This window comes from Thermobia domestica, chromosome 5 (genome assembly GCF_964235325.1).
Source record: "Thermobia domestica chromosome 5, izTheDome1.hap1.1, whole genome shotgun sequence".
In the NCBI taxonomy this organism is placed as follows: Eukaryota; Metazoa; Arthropoda; class Insecta; order Zygentoma; family Lepismatidae; genus Thermobia; species Thermobia domestica.
Window position 1 is genome coordinate 113957824 of NC_137458.1, and position 20525 is coordinate 113978348.

The window sequence follows — 20525 nt, forward strand, 5'->3', positions numbered from 1 at the left end:
ATAGGGAATGAGTCATTCCTCTGTGATATAGGAATAAAATAATGTTATGACGTACTGAAATGGTTTACTCAAACTGCAAATTATTTATGTTAAAACCTTTATATTTTAAGTTTAAATACGCCAGAAGCTAACATAGATACAGTCATTTCACCGCGCAGCTCTTTCGAAGCATTTTGCGCAGCGCGACCTAGTCGGAACGAGCCGGCTCAATTGCCTTGCCGTGCCGTGGTGTTGTGAGTAGGAATGCATTTTTGTAAGCATTTCCTAGAAACAATAGTGTGCCGAACAGTCAATTGAAATAGCCTAAAGTGTTTCGGGGAGTAAATATTTATTTTAATGAGTTAAAATTTGGATGTTCACGATTGTACTTGGTTTTTTAAAGAGTTGGATTATTTCGAAGGTTTTAGAGTACATATTTTTCCTAATGATTGTGGTGGCTATGCTAGGAAGGGAATGACTGTCCAGTTTCCATTCTATCAGCTTTAACCTATGGCAGCGTTGATGCAAGTCAGTGAGGAGAGCGGGGTGGGGGGAATACAAGATTGTGCATGCGTGCTAAAATCTTTAAAAGGGCGGTCATTTAATTCCTGTAGTTTTCAAGATAAAAAAGAAATAATTTCACAAGGATGATATGCACGCGATCTGCCACATATACAAACAAAAACAAAACGCTGTATTCGTCATTTTAATAAGCAACAGCATGAAAAGACAAACTGGTTATTTGGTTGTAGGAAAACATCAAAACTGTACTTCTGGCCTTGTCTGTTATTTTCAAATGGAAAAGATACTTGGAATCAGTCAGGGTTAATGATATGAACAATTTATTGAAAGCCACGCAACGTCATCAGCAATCACAAAATTATATTCGATCACAAATCTGTCTCACAACTTTCGGCTCAGTACGAATAGACTTTCAGCTAGACCAGCAACTTAAGCAAGAGACTATTAAGTATAACAAGCAGCTGAAAAATAACAGGAAAGTTGTACGACGAATGATTGATGTTGTTATATTCTTGACTTGTCAAGAACTTAGTTTCAGAGGCCACTTGGAAGATAAAGACTCGGTTAACAGGGGGAACTATATTGAATTACTTCAGTTATTAAGAAAATGTGATGAAGTTTTAGACAATAATTTTCAAACAGCTACAGTATTTTCGGGACTGTCAAAACACATTCAAAATGACCTGATTCAAAGCGTTGCCACTGTCATAATAAATGAAATTAGAAAGGAAATAGCTGATTCATCCTTCATTTCTGTGATATTAGATGAAACGAGTGATATATCATTACATTTTCAATTATCAACAGTTGTAAGGTAAATTCTTCCCGATGGAGAAGTTGTTGAACGATTTCTGGGCTTTACAAATGTCAGCTAAAATCGTACTGGGAGCGCTTTAGGACAACACGTTCTCCAAACCCTCGAAAAGTATGATAGTGGTTAAAAACTAGTCGCTCAGTGTTATGACGGTGCTGCAGTTATATCCGGTGAAATTAATGGCCTCCAAAAGAAAGTTAAGGATAAATATCCTGATGCATTGTTTATTCATTGTTTAGCACACAGGTTTTATTTAGTACTCTCCCAGTGAGTGTCGACTATCGAAGAATGTTTTTTTTTTTTTTTCATGAGAGTAGTTTTGCCTCTTTCTTTTCAAATTCCACGAAACGAATGGCAGCTTTAGATTCAGAAGTTAATAAGAGATTTCCTAGACTGTGTCTTACTAGGTGGAATTACAATCCAAGGCTTATTGAAACGTTAGTAAAGCACAGAAATGAGGACGAATCTGTTCTATACTATTTTGGATAATCCACAAGAATGGTATAAAGATACTTATCATGGAACCTGGGGATTTGATTCTGTGGTTTATGACTTTAACTTCTTGCTACTAACGTTCAGCGAAATATTTTGTTTAACTGGCACCCTCTATGACGTACTCTAGACCAAGTCACTTGATATAAATTACTGCATTAAAAAAGTAAAAGAAGCAGAGGAAATTCTGAAAGTCAAAAGAAATAATTTTGATTTAGTATGGAACAATTGTGACGCAAATGTAGGCCCTCCCACGAAAAGAAGATGCAAAAATGACGGTAGTGATATGAAAACACATTATCGTAGTTTATATTGTAAAATATATGACGACATATGCTGCCAGATTGAGCTTAGATTCAGTAATTTGTGAAATCGACATTTGTTCAGCTATTTGATGAAAAGAACACACAGAAACCATTTCCAGATGCAGAAGTTTCTTTACTGAAAGAGTTATGGCCAATACTTCGATTTCGCCAGGCTCAGGAGCGAACTCTGCGTTGCATATTTTACAAATGAATATTTACCAATGGGTGTTCCAAAACTTCTTATCTATTTGAAAAGAACTGGTTTGTCATCGTCTGCTTTCAAGAAACTCTACAAACTTTGTAGTCTGATAGCCACAATTCCAGTTACAAGTTCTACTGCCGAATGCTCTTTCTCTGCACTTAGACAAATTCACACATTCTGCAGAAATACTCAAGATCAAGAGAGACTGACCTATCCTTGAAAGATATTGAAAAAAAGCTAGTGAAATTGCAACAAGCTGAAAGTGATGATGAGTTTTATAATCGAATGATTGAAGAGTTTGACGAGAAAGGGAGAAGAATAGATTTAAAATTTAAGTGAGGTAGTGAATTTTATAATCGGTTGATTCACGAGTTTTTCAAGAAAGAAAGAATAGATGTAAAATTTAAGTGACATAGTGAATTTTATGATCGGGTAATTGAAGGATTTGACAAGAAAGGAAGAAAAATAAACTTAATATTTAAGTGAAGTGTTAAATAGTGGTGCCTTTTTTCTTAACGAATGATTGAAAAATTTGACAGGAAAGAAAGACGAATAAACTTAAAATTTAGGTGACATAGTGAATTTTATAATCGAGCAATTAATGAATTTGACAGGAAAGGATGGAAAAATTTAAGTGTTAGGTGAGTAACATTATGAAATATTATTGTAGTATTTGTAGTATTTGGTACCTTAACCATTGCTTCCCTCATTCCATAAATCACCGAGCGCCACTAATATATATATACTTTTCTTGGATCCAATATACATGCACTTCAATATACATGTCAATATTCAGATACTACGATATTCTAACTGATTTTGCTATTTACATCTTATTACACTCATTTAGTTTCGGGTAAGTTATCAGCTGCTTTTTCACTATATTTATTTTTTCTATTGAAGCATCTTGGTTAATAGTAAATTAAGAAATCAAATAGCTTCTTCTACGATGTATCCATTAACACTAGAACTTACGTAAAGGTCAACATTTCTCAAACCTCTAAAAAAGTAAAAATTAGGAAATATGAACTACCAGCTATCTCTTAGACTTCTTGCTTCCATTCATATAGATGGTTACTATTGCAAAACTAGTTATATGACCAACATGCAACCTGAATGGTAAGTCGTTTCTATCTATGCATTTACATAACTTAAATGTTATAAAAAAATTTAAGCAACATATCGAAGAATTCTCAGAGCTTTATCTCGCAGTTTAAACGTAACAGAATTAAATATCTAGTATTCTCATAATGTATATGGATGAGTTACGTTGTTATATAATATGGCTCAAAATTGCATATTTCGGTATCACTTTCACTAGACAGAAAAATATGAACTTGTTGCTTTCAATTAAGAATAATCTAACAATGGCAAAATTTTCTTGTTACAAATTATTCATCCTACATACGGAAATACTGCGTGCTATTATAAAATTTAACTTTAACTTTCACAACGTATGGGAAAGGTAACGTTACGAAATTTTCTATGGCAACTTGAGCATAAATATTTTCTCCTTTGGATGTATTCACAAGTAGTTGTCGTGGAGATAAAATCGTTAAAACCTGGATCAATGTCCCCTTTTAGACTACATTGCAAACCTAGTTATTAAAATATTGTGATCAGAAAGAATTTTTAAAATTGGATATACATGAAGTATACAATACAGTATGCACGAATGTGATTGTATATTCTTGCAAAACCAAAACTGAAAATATGGATTTATACCATACAACGAAAACATTTACCATTACGTATAAGAAACTGATTGATCTATACCCTTTTGTTTAATTAAACTATTCTAAAACTAAAGACTTGAAAAACTCATTCTAGTTTTCCTTTACTTTTTTCTAATTACTTTTCTTCTTTACTGCCTTTTATACACTTTAGTAATTTTAACTCATGGCATTCCTTTCAAAAGCTCTTACGGACTTACTTACCCATGTTACTAATGGCCCTTCCATTAACTCCTCTATTTCCGCTAGAGCAGCCATCGTGTATCCACTGACTGTTCTTCCAACTTCTACGATCACCTCATACTTTTAACTAATCTATAAAAGACGAAAATGATGATGTTATACAAGAAATAAAATTACTTTAAAAACTATACATATACTATCGAGACGAAATAAAATTCGATCATTTATTATATCTTAATTCACGCTAGTATGGTACGCAGAATTCCTTTTGCTAGTATAAGAGCTCTGACCTATTAGGAAGTGAACAAATACATTACTATTAGTAAAACTTTTTAATATTATAAATTTTACAACTTGCTAATGAATAGGGTGGCTGAGTGGCAGAGCGCTCACCTCTGGTGCGTAGGATACCTGATTCGATCCCAGACCATGTGAGCTTGTAGCGTGAACTTGCACACCAGAGGCGTACACGCTAGATTAGCGGGAGAGCTCATTATAAGTAAGGAAATGCGTATTTCAGTATTTTCGAAAATTTCACTCCAAAGAAAGGGGAAATTTGTAGAGTATTCTAATTTCCGATTTCATATTCATAAAATGTTCAGTATGAGTATCCGATTAAATTTCAAATGTGAAATTCGATACATAATCTCTTACTCAAATTGTATAAAAGAAAAAGTATTCTTGTGTATGATCGAATCACGGGGAAAGGGCTGAACTGTTTGAAATGAAGTTTTGGATGTATTTATCACTTCCTCAAACTGGGTTTTTGTCACATTACTTTGATTAAAGTGTATTCTAAGGGAGGAGCGGAGATCATAATTTATGCGATTACGATCTCCACGATCCTGCTTACGATTTCTAAATTCTACGGTTACCGGACAAAGTTCTGGTTTCATTTTTGGTATTTTCCTCCTGTTCTGAATCACAGGCTTTCCAATGCTAATGAAAAAAAATATAGGAAATCACAACGAAATAATATAGGAGGTCTCGTGAAGCTGTGAAAAAAAAAAAACATTTCAATTATCCAATAGGTAGAAATAAATAATAATAATAAAAAATCACATCGAAATGACACCAACTGTTATATTTAGAATAGAATGTATGTTCATATAACTATACTCGGTAACTATCTCGTTGAAAAAATTTATACGATTTTCTTCGTGTTTTCGTACGTAGCTCACCAGTACTAAGCGTCGATCATAAGGAAAGTGTAAAAAGGATATGCATCAGAAAATCAGTGTTTGTGAGTATACGTCTCCAAGATGGAAATATCTACGCAAAAGAATAATATATATCTATAATATATATATACGACAGAAAAAATACCAGTTTCACTTTTATTTACTTCAGTGTCCCAATATGCGTATTTGCCATCTTCCGTTTCTCTTTGTTCTGCTCGTCTTGAATTTTCTGTAGCTCATTCATCTTCCAGGATGCGGTCCAGGACCGGATTAGCCCATCTGGAGGCTCGGGGCTAGAAAAAATATGTGGCCCTTGCTGACTTCGCCTAATAATAGCAGTAGGGAAGTTAAGGGAATATGTTTCATATTTTTGGTCTTATTTTATTTTATGATGATGGTTGTATCCTTATGATTCTTTTTAGATAGCCAGTTGAGATTTTGGTCAGACTAGAGGTCCCTGTCCACCTGGGCTACAGCCCCCCATAAGCCCCTCCCTTAATCCGGCCCTGATGCGAACTGAATCATTATCTGGGCGACACTAACGTCAGCCATGTCCTTTTTCGATAGTGCAGAAGATAATCTTGTCTGAGCATCTTTCATCAGTCTACTAGCTACTTCCATTTCCTTCTGTACTGTTTCATCCATTTTATTTAATTTCTTCAGAGACGATTCACTCTTTGAAACTTCCTTTGATATAGCTTTTTGCTTCGCATTTCTTAACGCACTTTCTCCTCTGGAAATCTTTGCCACTGGGGGCTCTTTGGATCTGCACTCTTCTAAGTAATTTTTATACTTTCCTCATGTGATTTGCATGGCACCTACTAATTGCTTTGTAACAGGTAGGTTACTTTCACAAAAGGAAGTAGTAATGCCACAAAAATATACGAGGTTTTGTTAAAAAGTAGGAAATATAGGAGTTTATAGGAAGAGATGCAAATATATAGGGAAAATAGGAAATATAAGAGCATTGGAAAGCCTGGAGTCAGCTACTGAGGGCGAAGCACAACTAATATTATTATTTATGTCTACAGCAAATTCCTTCAAACAAGCCTCATACTCACTGTTCTCGTCTTTTGATCTTTCTCATTTATTATATCGATGTGCAGGTTTACTACTCGACGGAGGATCAGCAATAATCGGTCCTTCTTTCTGTCTTTCCTGCCTATCTAAGCAACATGAGAGTTTCTCAATTTGTTCGCCTTATTTACTGACGTTTTCTTTAATAAGATTTCCGCATTTCTTATTAACTTTATGTAACTTTTGAACTATTAATTTATCCAGTATCACTGCATTTTTCTAAATTCTTTTGGAATGCATTCACCGTATCCTATTCTAAGGCTTTTATCTGATCTGACATTTTCTGATTTGCTTCCCTGCACTCTTTTTAAAGTACTTCCCTGAGCTCTTTTTACACTGCTCTTTTACTTGACTACAATTTATCTTATACTTCTCCTTAATGGTATTTACTTCTAGACTTAATTTAGAGAAATCCTCTACTAAGACACCTACTTTATTTTCCATACTTAATTTTCTCCAATTTTACTTTCGAGTGGACTTCTGATAATTTCTCCAGAAGGTCGATTGATTCCTGTATCATATTTTTCCTTTACCGAGTGGATATTCACATTTTGTTTTCCTAAGAAATGAGTCACTAATAGTTTTATTTATTTCGCAACCTGCTTCATTACTTTGTGCATTGTCACTCGAATTTTCCCCAATACCAGTTTCTTAATATGTGCCTTACATACCCCCGAAAGTTCCGTCGGATATTCATATGATAGCACTGTACGCCCTCCCTATGTATTCCGTTCCGAGGTAAAACAACATTTCTTAAAAAGGGAAGGTAGCATTAATGAGTACTTCTTCATGAAGCCTCCTGATCGTAGTGGCAGCAGTTAAACGGACACGTCAATAAGAGCAGGTTAAAGGTGGAACCCCGAAGTGTTATACACCCCTATATGCTTAGCGAGTTTAAACTTGGAACAAACACTAGTGAAACAGGACGTTAAATATGCCAGATATTCAGTAGAGATGTGATAAATAAACAAACAGTATAACGGTGGTTTAACAAGTTTAAGAACGACGACGTATCTCTCCACAATGTACGACATACAGGGTTCTCATGAGCGACAAACAACGAAACACGTTGTCAGTTTTGAGACTGATAATGGCCACACATGTGAGGCATTGGAAAATCATTCAATTGCAGGGCACAAACCATTCACCATCTATAAAATATTGGAAAACGATCAGTTCCACGTAAGTAGGGCTCCCAGATGTCTTGGTTTAGCCAAACAGTCCCGGATTTGCATATTCTGTCCCCCCAAAATTGTTCAAAACTCCAACTGTTCCGGTTTTACTCCAAAATATACATTAACATCATTCGTGCGATATTAAAAAAAAAAAAAAAAAAAAAAAAAAAAAAACGCTATTATTAGTAAACGATATTCAACAAAAAGGAATAATCTATTCTCTGTCACATACTTAGTGAGTGTTGACTTATTATTTAATTAATATTGATACTACAGCAAACGGCAAATGCGTAACTATGACTATACTGTAAATTTCCATATGTCCCAGTTGTTAGTGTAAATTTATATACGGTGTCCCGGAGTTATAATCTGAAAATCTGCGAGCCCTACATATAAACTGACTGTTGCTCAGAGAGCCGCATAAGCATATGCTCATGTTGTCTCGTCCTTGTTTATTGCCTCCTGAGGCAAAGGGTTCGTTTCTGAACAAAGTGCTAACGTGCGATGAGAAAAAGAATCTTTACATCCGCCCAACCAGATGCAACTGTGTACTAACAGCAACTTGTGCATAGGAAGTATAACACCGTGAAGATATTACTTATGAACTGCAGAAGTATTATTCCACTTCAGGACAATGCGAAGCCACATGTTCTTACTGTTAGACGTGACACCATTTACCCGACTTGGTTGGAAAATACTAATATATCTTCATATTTTTCAGATATTGCACCATACGATTAGCATTTCTTCAATTCGTTAAACTATCTGTAACGACGATGGATCAACCCTCGATGAGGCGACTTCATTGGTTTATGTTCCGTTGAGTTCTACCACCATGAAATCTACCATAGAGTTCTATCGTCATAGTCTGCCCGACACTGGAGATAGTTTGCTGCTACTCATGGAGACTATTTCTAATTTTACACGCGCCACTTACTTCATGTTATCACCTTTCTTCTTGTACAGTCCAAATCCTAAAGTTCTGTTATAAGTACTTGGATTATAGTTATGACTAGGATAAGGATTTTAGGTGTGAACATTTTTCTTTAGGCCGAAAAAAGGTTCTCAGAAAGTAAGTAATATGTCACATATTGCTTCCAGATGGGAATAGACATAATTTTCCAGCACCTATTTCCTCCCTTGGGGACCTTTATCAGGGTGTCTACTAAAAATCCAAAATGAAATTTCGTGACTTTTTCGTGACCTTTTCTTCACAAAATCATAAAATTTCCTAACATTTTCAAGAGCGAATTTGGGTGCAAATTAGGCCAAATTTTCATCCATGCGATAGAAACGTACTTTGCTTGCGATTTGGTAGCATCTAAAGCCGACCATAGACATTTTTGGTGGTGATTTTTGACGCTTTATAGAACGAAATTTTCCAATCTGTACTTACATTTGTACAGTTAAAAAACATCGTGACCCAAATGCTAAATTTCGTGACGTTTTCGTGACTTTCATGACCGTTTTCTGATTTCGTGACTTTTTCGTGACATTCGTGACTGATAGACACCCTGTTTATCCTAAAAATCTGCACCTAATCCTTTTTCTCCTCATCACTGCTACTTCCTAATTTTATCCCAATCAAAAATCATATTCTTTTTCAAATATTTACTGATAAACGATATAGATACGAATCACATAAATAAATAATAGACCTACTTCTGTAATTCCCTTTTATTCGTGAATAATATCGATCCGCTCTGTGACCTTTCCCAACATCAGTTCTGGTTGAGTACTTTTTTTTTTTTTTTTTTTTTAATAACCATTCTTGAAAGTAGATGCCATGGAAATTAATGTACAGGATTATCTTAAAAACAATTACTACTAACTTTACCCCCTAATATTTCACTTTTGGAACTTTTTTGTTCTCATCATAGAAAGTCTCTATTTTAAAAAATGCCGTTATTGTTTTCTTGCAAGTTCTCCTATTAGAATGGTGAAAAAAGGTGGCTGTCGCTTTTAATGAATTCCTGTAAATTTTGTTTTTTATCTTAAAAACTACTGTAATTTTTTCCCTGTTTTTTAACACACAAAAGCATTTGCTTTGCGTTTCAAATTTAACTATTAGTAGATATAACACTTAAAAAATAAATTATTTGCTTTGTACACACACAATTATTTCTACTCCAACTTATTAACTTTAAATAATGCCTCAATTCTCTTTTGCATCAGTTATCTGAACCACAAAAGGGAAGACAAATGACAATTAGGTGCTATATAAAATCCTACTGTGAACAGATCCATAAGAACATTAGCTTATTTTGTGAATAATAATTATTATTATTATTATTACTATTTTTTTTTTCAATTTAGAAATAAGAGAAAATATTCAAGTATCAGGCTTTTTCTTTTCTGAGGCAAGTAATGATGTCATCCTATTTGTGATCTAAGTTATCTTTATCAAGATTTAGTAGGGAATTTTCAGTCCTTATGAGAACATTCAAATACATTTTTGTCTGTGCTAATGGAGCAGGAATGAAGTACTTTAACTTGATCTATTTGTTGTCTAGCTTCTTGCAAGAAAAGGGGGTTCATCGTCCTTTTTCACTCTAGTAGAGCTGTTCCTCTTAGTTAGATGAGTTAGCTACTTTAGAGGTATACAAAAATTCCAGCTTATGTTCTAAGTCAGGGATGTAAATAATCACTCGCCTGGGGCGAGTGGTTCATCGGTGCGGGGGTTATTTAATATCACTATTATTTACTTCACATTATAAAGACTAGGATGGGGCTAGTGGCTTTTTTTTTTTTTTTTTTTTTACACTAGTAAAATTTTGTTGCTTATTTGCATCTCTGTTCTAAGTCCTACATAAAAATGACCAAGAACATCTCCACCAGAGTGAAAGAACATGTTAGAGATTCAAGAGAATGATGAACCCTCACATCTGACTTGTCCAGTAAGCATTTGCAAGAAACTGGACATTAAATATGTAAGAATCCCATTTTTTAAAATTTTTCCTACAGTTATTTTTTTTTTTTTTAATATTACAATAATTTGTTGAAAATTTATATATTAATAATATTTATTCAATTGTTCCAAATTTTTGTTTACGTCACTTAGTTGTGTTGTGATTAGACTAGATGATATATGGACGCAGTGACACTTATTATGATCCAAATTTGTTACCCACCATTGAGATGCATATATTTAAGAAAATTTTTCTATATTCTGTATATTATTTAAGTATTGTCGTATTCTAAATATTCAATTTCGTTAATTGGGATAAATTAAATATTTATAAAATTATTCGCTCAGAAACTTCGATCATTATTAAAAATAGGCGGATTATATTCATAAGTCTTGTATATGTTGACATTCCTATACGGATTAATGAAAACGTTGCCATGGAAACAGGCGTGTGAACCCCGGATTTGCTGAACATCTGAGTTGATATTAAGTAGTTGTAGGCGATTCCAAATGGAAACCGGCACTGCTTAATTTTTGTTCCGGGAGATATTTAATGATTTTGCTAATTTCATCAGAAATAAGGTATGTTTGACAGCTGAAGTGCAATTAATAAAGCAATAATAATAATAATAATAATAATAATAATAATAATAATAATAATAATAATAATAATAATAAGTATTGAACTAAATTTGCTCAAGAAAATCTATTAAATGCAACAATTTGAGAAAATATCTGAAGTGAAAAAAGTACCTCTTGTTTCATCAGTGATTGAACTTTTTAAATCTGCTTGTTGATAGTAAATTTTAAGCCTTAACATAAGCTGAACTTGACTTAAAATATTCTTGAAAATTAGGTTAAAACTAAATATAAGGTTTTCGTAGTTTTAACATTACAGTTCAAATTACTTTTACCGGCTGACAAAGTTAAAATTTAGAAAGTATGTCAAAGGTAACTAACACGATTGATGACTACTTTTGTTTTAGTCCCTTCTTCCACCGAATAAAATAACCACAAAAGATGATTAAATGGTGTTGATACTATTTGAGTTTAATTATAAGTAATGAAATGTGAATTATAGAATTTAAATAGTATAAAAGATTTTTATTTATGTATGGGCCAATATTAGAGTAAGTTAGTAATATATGTTAGGCTATAAAATGTGTAAAACGCATGCAAGGCTATAACAATTTGGGTTTGATATGTATCTTGATAATACACGTATGGAAAATAACGATTTGACTATGCATGTACACACACAAACAAGAACTTGTAAGAAAATGTGAAATGTATTTTATTTAAAGTTTGAGGATTTCATGGCTATTGAAAATCGATTACAAAGCCGACTATTAACAAATTGTGGCTTGATTCAGACCAGTTGTTACGAGATGTTCTCTTACCAATTACTATTTTTAATATTCATATACAATTTGCTATGAATAAAGGTTACCCTAAGCAACACACAATCTTATTTCAGTTTTTAGCTAGATAATTCTTTTGCATTTTAAAAGTTATTTCATAAGAATCTGTCAGTATACTTTCAATTATAAGATTTTTAAAAATGTTTTCAGCAATAGCAATAGTGTTTTCACGCATTCAAAGACGAACGTGGAATATATATTCTGAATTATAAATTTGACAGGTTTATGATAAGTCAGATTGTCGTTGCTAAAGAAAAATAAATACTGATTTTTATTGTAAGTAAAATTCTGTTTTTAACGTCCGCAGGGATATCCCTAAAAGCTGCTAAAAATGGCGGCCTAATTTACATAAATTATTACACATTTTAATACATTTTTATTCCTGTTCCATTAGTACTGAGAGAAATGCATTTGAATTGTTTTTCATCAGGAGTGAAAATCGCCTACTCAATGTTAATAAATGTAACTTAGATCACAAATGGCATGACATCATTACTAACTTAAAAAAAAAAAAAAAAAAAAAAAAAAAAACTACTTATTCACAAAATAAATTCATGCTGTCTTGTAACTGCTCATAGTAGGATTTTGTAATGATTTTCCAGATAACTTTCAACAATAATTACTTGAAACATCAAGTACTACAGTCAGAATTGGTGCCAAGTGGAGTTACAGAGTGGATCGATATTATTCACGAACAGAAGGAAATTCGTCACGATATACAAAGGTATGTCTATTATTTATCATTTTCAAATCATTTGTTTTGTGTCATGCTAGTTGCTAAACACAACAATAGAAGCAACAGGCCTTTTATACAGAGCACTGTTACTTTCACTTTCAATTTGGTTACATTAGTACCATTATTCTTTGTTCAAAACGAGTTTCTTTCAAATTGTAATGATGTCTGTAATCTTCTGTTAACAAAGCTGAACCTTCACAATTTACAGAAGCTTAGCAATGCCGAAGGTGAATAAATCCCGGTATTTCGCCTTAGTGCAGCAATTTAACAACGAATTCATGAACACTAATGGAACTGTAAAGCAATGGAACTGTTTGCAAATTAAGAATCACTTCGGACGAAGTATACGACCAAGACGCATCCAACAATCCCGTTTTCATCTCGAAACATCAAAAGAACGATAGTTCTCAAGCAAAAAAGATACAACACAATATTAACTTCAGAAAAGTCTTTGAACATAGTGATCTTTGAAGACAACGTTTTCAATAATTTAATATTGATTTATGTGCAGCTTTAACGCAGATGGGAATTTCATTCAATAAAATGAACCACCCAACCTTCGAAGAATTTTTCTAAAAATTTACACGAATGTCAGTAACCAATGAGAGACAATAAGAAAAAAAAAACTGTATTGAGCCAATATACCGGTAAACCGTACAAAGAATGATGCGGAATGTCAGATTGAGATGTGAAACTGATGCCAGATGAAACCACAGACACAATTATATATTTTGAACGCTTTTAATGAGGAAAAGTAAAGCCCATTATGGAAGACATATGATTTGGGGAAAACCAACTCCAATGCAGTATGAAGTACATAAAAGTATCTTCGATTGTTATGGATCAAGTGCTCCGTATATGTTTTCGGCAATTAATACACTAAAAACTTTCCACTTACAATTAATACATTTGCCACACGTTCTTCATTGCGTTTATGAGTTCATTAGGAACCAATCGACATTGCAAATTAGTTCATCTCTGACCTGAAGTAATATTTTCTTAATGCCCCGAATCACATGGTTGCCTACAGAGAAACCAAAGACCTAATGCCTCCAAATTTCCTGTTTATTACTCGCTGGAGATTGTGGATTAGTGGAAGCAATTAAATACTTGTGACCGTTGATTAAAAAAAAAAAAAAAAGTTCTATAAGAAAACCACGTTTTCTCGGGTTGGAAAAGTTAATGCGGATTAGAAATTGCATAGGTATCGTTTGGATCCACAGAAAGCACGAACTGCTTAATCCTGTCAAAATTCTCTCACAAGAAGGCGTCACAGTTAAAAACTTAAAACAATAAAACAGAGAAAAAACAGTGAACTATCTTCTTCCATGGGAGAGACACTAAATGGTTCTGCCTCAAGTAATCGTCTCTGGAATTTGCAGCAACTTGTTCTTTATTATTATAGTTTTATATCTGCCAATTATAAACACTCTATTATATCTAGCATTGTTGCTGCATTGTCCGTATCCTATTAATTGTAAACAACTTGTTTTTTTTACGTCACACGTTTATGACCTGTAGGCTTAAGAAGATCGATGATCAATGAAATGATTGGTGGAATGAGAATGTAGACGAAAACTGGAGAACACAGAAAAAACAAATATAATGTCCACCGCAAACTCACATAGCCTGGGATCGAACAAGGGACTTTTCCAACCAGAGGTGAACACTCAACAACTAACCACCACCGTACCCGCCCAAAAGAACACATCATTATTCTGTTCTTGTATCACCATTGCTCTGTAATAAGCCAACTAAACGAATATAATATTATAAATATTCACATAGAATATTAAAGGACTTCCATTGTGATTCATTCCAGATAAGCTGACATAAGATCAGAACGAATTTTCTCCCCACGCGCATTTTCGTGTTCCTCTTTCGACCATCAACCCCTGCAAAGGATCCATAGAATATATCTAAATAAATCTAAGGAATTAGTTATAGCTCTCATAATAGCTCTACATATTTTATAGCATTTCATCACATTTATCTGTATTAGAGAGATAAGCATCACGAACAGTTGTCATTTTCTTGCTAATTTGGGTTATGAAGTAATATTGGACTTGCAAGCGATGACAGAATTGGGAATTAAATTGGCATCTATTGTTTTTATACAATAATTTCATATTAATATGCAACAATCCAAGAGCACATACAATCTATATGGGAAAAGTATCAGTGCGCTAACATGACGTAAGTCGGAACTTGAAATAAAAAAAAACACATATCTCATCCGGCTCTCTTATACACAAATGTTCTTACATTAATAATAATAATAATAATAATAATAATAATAATAATAATAATAACAATAAATAAGTAAATAAATAAATAAATAAATAAATAAAGTAGAATTTCAACACGCATTGTTTGGCTCTCAACCTCTTCCGACTCTTAACGGAAGAATCATGGACATTAACTTGATAAAGAATGAGTTCTTATTTCCAGAAATTCAAGTTTAAAAATACGACTAACGTCAAACCTTTATAAATAATATTGAATACTTTTAAAGACTCGTCTCCTTTAGCCTAGTCGACATATTCGTGGGACGTAAAACTTTTAGAGTTCTTTTCATCTTTCTTTTAAGACAAAAATTAAAAGTGGTACTAATTGTTGCTAGCATTTTCCTGGTGACACACGTCTATTGGAGAATGTCCTTTTTAGCGAAGAAGAAGTTTAAAAAATTGAGTTTATATAGATTATCAACATTAGTGTGTAAATATGAAATAAACAGTTATAGATTTTGTTTTAGTGTCGGTTAATTACAGCTTAATAAAAGTGAAGTGTATGTGAGAAACTTTATGAGTTATTATGTACAGTAAGAGGTGATCGCTTCAAAGTGAACTATCTAGGCTGTAACCGGAAATGTTTATCATAGGTAAAGCCATTATCCGTCAGGGACAGAAGTTTCAATAGTAAATCTAGACTAGAGATATGGAAATTCTTTTAATTATTATGTTATATATTCATTTCTGGTGTGACAATCGTTCAGAGCTGCATCAAGTACTAGAACTATGTGTGATTGGTTAAGTTTTTGCCGAAAAGTTTGTTTGGAAGCAGTGGTTAAGCACACTGTAGGTCATATTAGTATACCTGGTATGATTGCTGAAGTTGATGCAACATTATTTGGACAACGAAAGCATAATGTACGGAGGTCAAAAAGACAAGTTTAGATTATTGGCGGTATTTGTAGGAAAACAGGTGATATATTCCAGAGACTGAGAAAGATTATCATAATATTTCATTTGCCGCCATTTTGGATTTAGATTCTTGCCTCTAACTGTGAAAAAAAAAATATATATATATATATAAAAAGCACAATGTGACCCGTATCTTTATTTATACCATGAATAAGTTTGTATGGATAAAACCAATTATCACGTATTTCTCCTAGTTCGTAATGAATGCGAAAAATTAGTATATACTTATTTGTATCACTGTTTGCACGTCAATACGGTCAGAATGTGCATGCTTTGACATAGATGTGCTCATGCAGGTTTGAAAAAGTTGTGACAAACCAAAACAAGGTAAGTTGTAGCTAGCTACTCAGTTCATTGTGAACTGCTGCAGTATGTACATGCGCCATTGTGTGTTCCTGTGTAAAGTGTTGGAAATTTCTTGATGGCCTCATTGTGTGATCTAGAAAATGACGTATTAGCCTTCTGCGCCGGAACTGGACGACAGTTTTCGATCAGAATAGGGGGTGAGTAAAAGCTGATCATCTTTGTCACTTGAGTAAGGAACGAAATTTTTGGCTAGGAATACAATAACCTGGAAACTCCGAATGCTTCGTATTTTGTTATTTGACACTTTCAACAAAAGAAAATCTTTCTTCTTCCATTGAGAAGGAACGAACCATATGCATGGAGGTTGATCAGTGTGTTTGTTCATTTCTCCCTTTTCTATATAGAAAGAAAGAAGGTAAGAAATACAATTTGGATTGTGCAATTATATTTTACAGATAAACATAAATGTATCTATTAAGAAGGGTATGAGATTTTTAATCTATATGAAAGTCTTTTTAATTCTAGTCAAATAATAATATCTGAAATAAATGATGAACAATTAACTAACTTTCATGTACTTTAATTGAATTATAATTTACTGTTGTAAAATTACACCAGTGCATGGGCCGTTCTAATGAATTTTCTTTCACAGATTTTCCCTCATGACACCAGAAGAACATTGGTATAATACATTAACAATTGTCTTCTTTCTCTTCGCTGTCCTATAAAAATAGGAAAGACACATAGTACTGTGTACAGGTCACAGTTACCGAAAAAGTAGTCGCAAAATAAAAGAAAGAAACGAAACGAACAAAAAGAAAGAATACTCAGAGGTCTCTGAAGAAGCTGTATTATGATGAATGCGATCGAGGGTATGACAGAAGGAAGAAGAAGAGATATACATTATTAAAGAGGATACATTTTATTTCAGTGCTGAAAGATTAGCATATCACAGCGCAGAAAAGCTTCACACTTTGAAGCAGTTGACTTCTATTAATGATGGCCAGGGGCGCACCTAAGAAATTCGCCTCCAAATTAAAAGTTTCGTACTTCTTTTTAACAAAATTTGTTTTTTATTTACACCAGGACATACTTACAGGAGGACCACTCGGTTCGCATCTCTTCCAATTTCTCGATTTCGAACCATCCAACAAAAATTTCTGGGGATGCGCCTAGCATAATAATAATAATAATATATGGCATAAGTTGTTTTTCTAGAAAAAATCCAGAACTGGTAATTTAGCGTTTGTTGTTTCTGGACAATTTTCTCTAAAACGACTTTGGCGATATTATCCATATTTCAACTATATATGGTGTTTCATTAATAGCACCGCACTGTACGTAACTGGTTTCTCTCGGGGGGAGATTTTCGTACGATTTTCTTAAAAATGACTCACGCGACTTTGTTATATTTCATAAATGAATGTTTCATAAGAGCCTGATAATATGACAAAACACATTTGTCCTAAAAATATCCAGAAGGTGTACTTTACTCTTGGGGGTGAGTTTTTTTGGACGATTTTGTTCATATTTCGTAAATAAATGTTTGATTACTTACGTAATAAAATAGCATAATTTATTTGATTACTTCTGTAATAAAATAGCATAGGCCTAATTTATTTGTCCCGAAAACCACCCCACGAGGGGTAGTTTAATCTTGGGGTGAATTCTTTTGGAACAATTTTTTCATAAACGATACAATCGACAAATAAGTGTTTCATTAATAACCTTATAATACGGGTTAAGTGATTTCTCACGGGAAACTTAATTATGAACACTCTTGCAATTTCGCGGATCCTGTTATTGAGCATATACACAAAATACTGAGAACTTTTGGTGCCATTTGATGAGCAGTACACATGGTTCAGAAAGAATGATGCTGCATTTCAGCTATTATTGAAGGACCAGGAAATTTTCTGATTACAATATTGGGGAGAAATATTTTTGGTCTATGTGTCGCAGAGAGTATGTCCATCATATTAAGGCTTAGGGTAAGGAAGGTTTGGTTAAGTTAGGTTGCTATAGTTCAGGTTAGTTTAGATTGGGTTGAGTTAGTTTAGTTTCGGTCAGGTTTCTACCTACCCCTGGACCTACTCTACGGCGCTTAACCCATTTCATGAAGCATGTTGCTGCACTATAATCATCAATTAAAATTTCAGTATTTCTTTCATTTTTTATTTTTTTTTTTAATTTTAATTTGATGGTGGTGGGGTTGATAAGCTTGTCTCCCTTTAAGTATATAATTTTATGAGCTGTTCGTATTGTGCAGTTTTAGTTTTTAGTACCTTCCAAATTTTAATTTTAATTGGGATGTTAAGAGGGCCTGCCCTTCCCACTTGTATAGTTTAACGTGTGGTTTCTATTTTTCATTCATTGTCATTCTACTTTGGTTTTCGTGCCTTGATAATTTGCCTGTTTTCTCATTGTCTTGTACTCTTTTTAGTAGTCGAGAAATGTAGTGGTTTTGGCCATAGATTTTTATTATTATTTTATACAGTGCATATTTTGAAGTTTTGATAAATTTAGCTGTGTTACTGTAGGAAGTTGAGAGAGTTCTAAGTTTATCAGCAATTAAAACACGCAATGTATAAAATATTTATAGAAACATTACAGTGCGAACAGATTCGATTCCTGAGGAACTGGCTCCTGATTATGTTTACGGAATTGTTCCAAAGAACCTGTTCCTTAGGAATCGATTCATTGAACGAAATTACTAAAGTAGAAACCTGCCGACTTGATTTCTTCTTTTGCAATGGTAAAGCGGCGAGAACGGAAAGTTTGTTTTCATTGCTTATCAGTTGATCTAAAATAAATTATAGGTATTTTCCGGCTTGTCTAACCATGTCATAAACTGTCTGTGCCAATGCACTTGAAAAATAATTATATAGCAGAAATGTAAGAATTAGGACGAAATCGAAATTCGTATTGCTGTAGAGCTTAGCAGGTAATACCACTGCTGTAAACTCACAATAAACTGCATTTCTACATACTATTGTATTTAAGGATATTGCACCACACAAACTGTAAGGTCAATACTCTTTGGTTGGTTATTTTGAGTTTAGCGTTCCGTTTAGCCACAAGGCTATGCGATATGGACATACCGTACAGCTCAACGTTCAACGTGGGAACCGAACCAGATGAGCTTGCATCAGGATTCGAACCCGGATCTCCCACGCCGGAGACAGGTCAACACTGAGTGTAATCGCACAAATTACTTACGTAATATAATCAATATTTTTTATCAGAATTAAATTTTAGAAGTGACATCACTAAGAAAACATTGTTTTCAAGTAAATGTTTAGCACAGAGGCTATAAGACGTGAACCTAGAGCTCAACGTGTGTTCGTGAACCGAATCAGCGCCCCTTACACTGATGAGTAGGCTGGCCATTTAGTGGATTGGTCGAACTAATACAGAATATACTTTAATCTAGGCTGATGATAAAATTGTCATGCCTTTCGACGTTCAAATATTTACATAGAAATTGTTAAAAATACTTTGTAGACTGTTGATATACTCAAGAATATTTATTTGTTCACTTACAAAACAGTGTTTTAAAAATAATTTTGTGGCTTGTGTGTGAGAATGTTAATATCCCTCATTTTTGTTTTACAAAGTTTTATGTTCAGTACTCTGTGGTACTGTAAAACTTATTTGTGTCAAATACTGAGAATGGATTTTTTTATTCATGTCTGCTACTTTATAGTTTGCATTGGTAGCTAGAAAATAACCTTTATTATTTCTTATTACTTACCCACTATTTTCTTCTTTCGATGCATGATTTAAATAACACTTTCTGCCACCATTCAATCCACATCATTTCTCTCTCAAGAACATTTGTTTTATTGTTAATTCAGCCCTAATACAATCGGTGCATACACTTCTAGCTAAACAAAGCCCATCTTCATTAATTTGCTATCGAACTCAGCCTTTCGCTCCGCTTGTTTTCAGCAGTGTGACGTCATAAAGCAAAATATAAGAAAATCATTTTACTATCTGGAATCTTATAATTTAATGGTTAAAGTAAAGAGAATACCAAAATTGCGATCGTCTGCATAGCAGTTAAATTGATTTTTTGCATTTCGTAGCGTTGTTGTATGCAGAACTGGTAAGGAATGACTTCTTTGGTGAAGAAAATTACACTTTCTTCATGGGATTCCTTCATTATGGCTTTGCGTAAACGTTTCGCAAAATCTGCGTTTTCGTTTGCGACAGTAGGAATTGCAGTTATGATTAATTCCTGCGGGCCTCATACAGAGTCGTTCTGAAGCGTGATTAGAGTCGTACT

General features: G+C 33.6%; 1 protein-coding gene across 2 annotated transcripts in view; it reads right to left on the reverse strand.

The window, feature by feature from the left end:
* Girdin (protein girdin) overlaps positions 1-20163 on the reverse strand; it is a 134537-nt gene extending 114374 nt beyond the window's left edge. The window contains exons 1-2 of one of the 2 annotated variants that reach the window (XM_081758920.1): positions 19992-20163; positions 4252-4362 (exon numbers count right to left, since the gene is read on the reverse strand). In XM_081758920.1, the coding sequence (XP_081615046.1) occupies positions 4252-4305 (54 nt within the window). In that variant the 5' untranslated portion in view covers positions 4306-4362; positions 19992-20163. Of the gene's footprint in view, positions 1-4251; positions 4363-19456; positions 19597-19991 lie in introns of those variants that run through there. The other variant, XM_081758921.1, reaches the window with a different exon arrangement.
* Between the last annotated feature and the right edge of the window lie 362 nt (positions 20164-20525).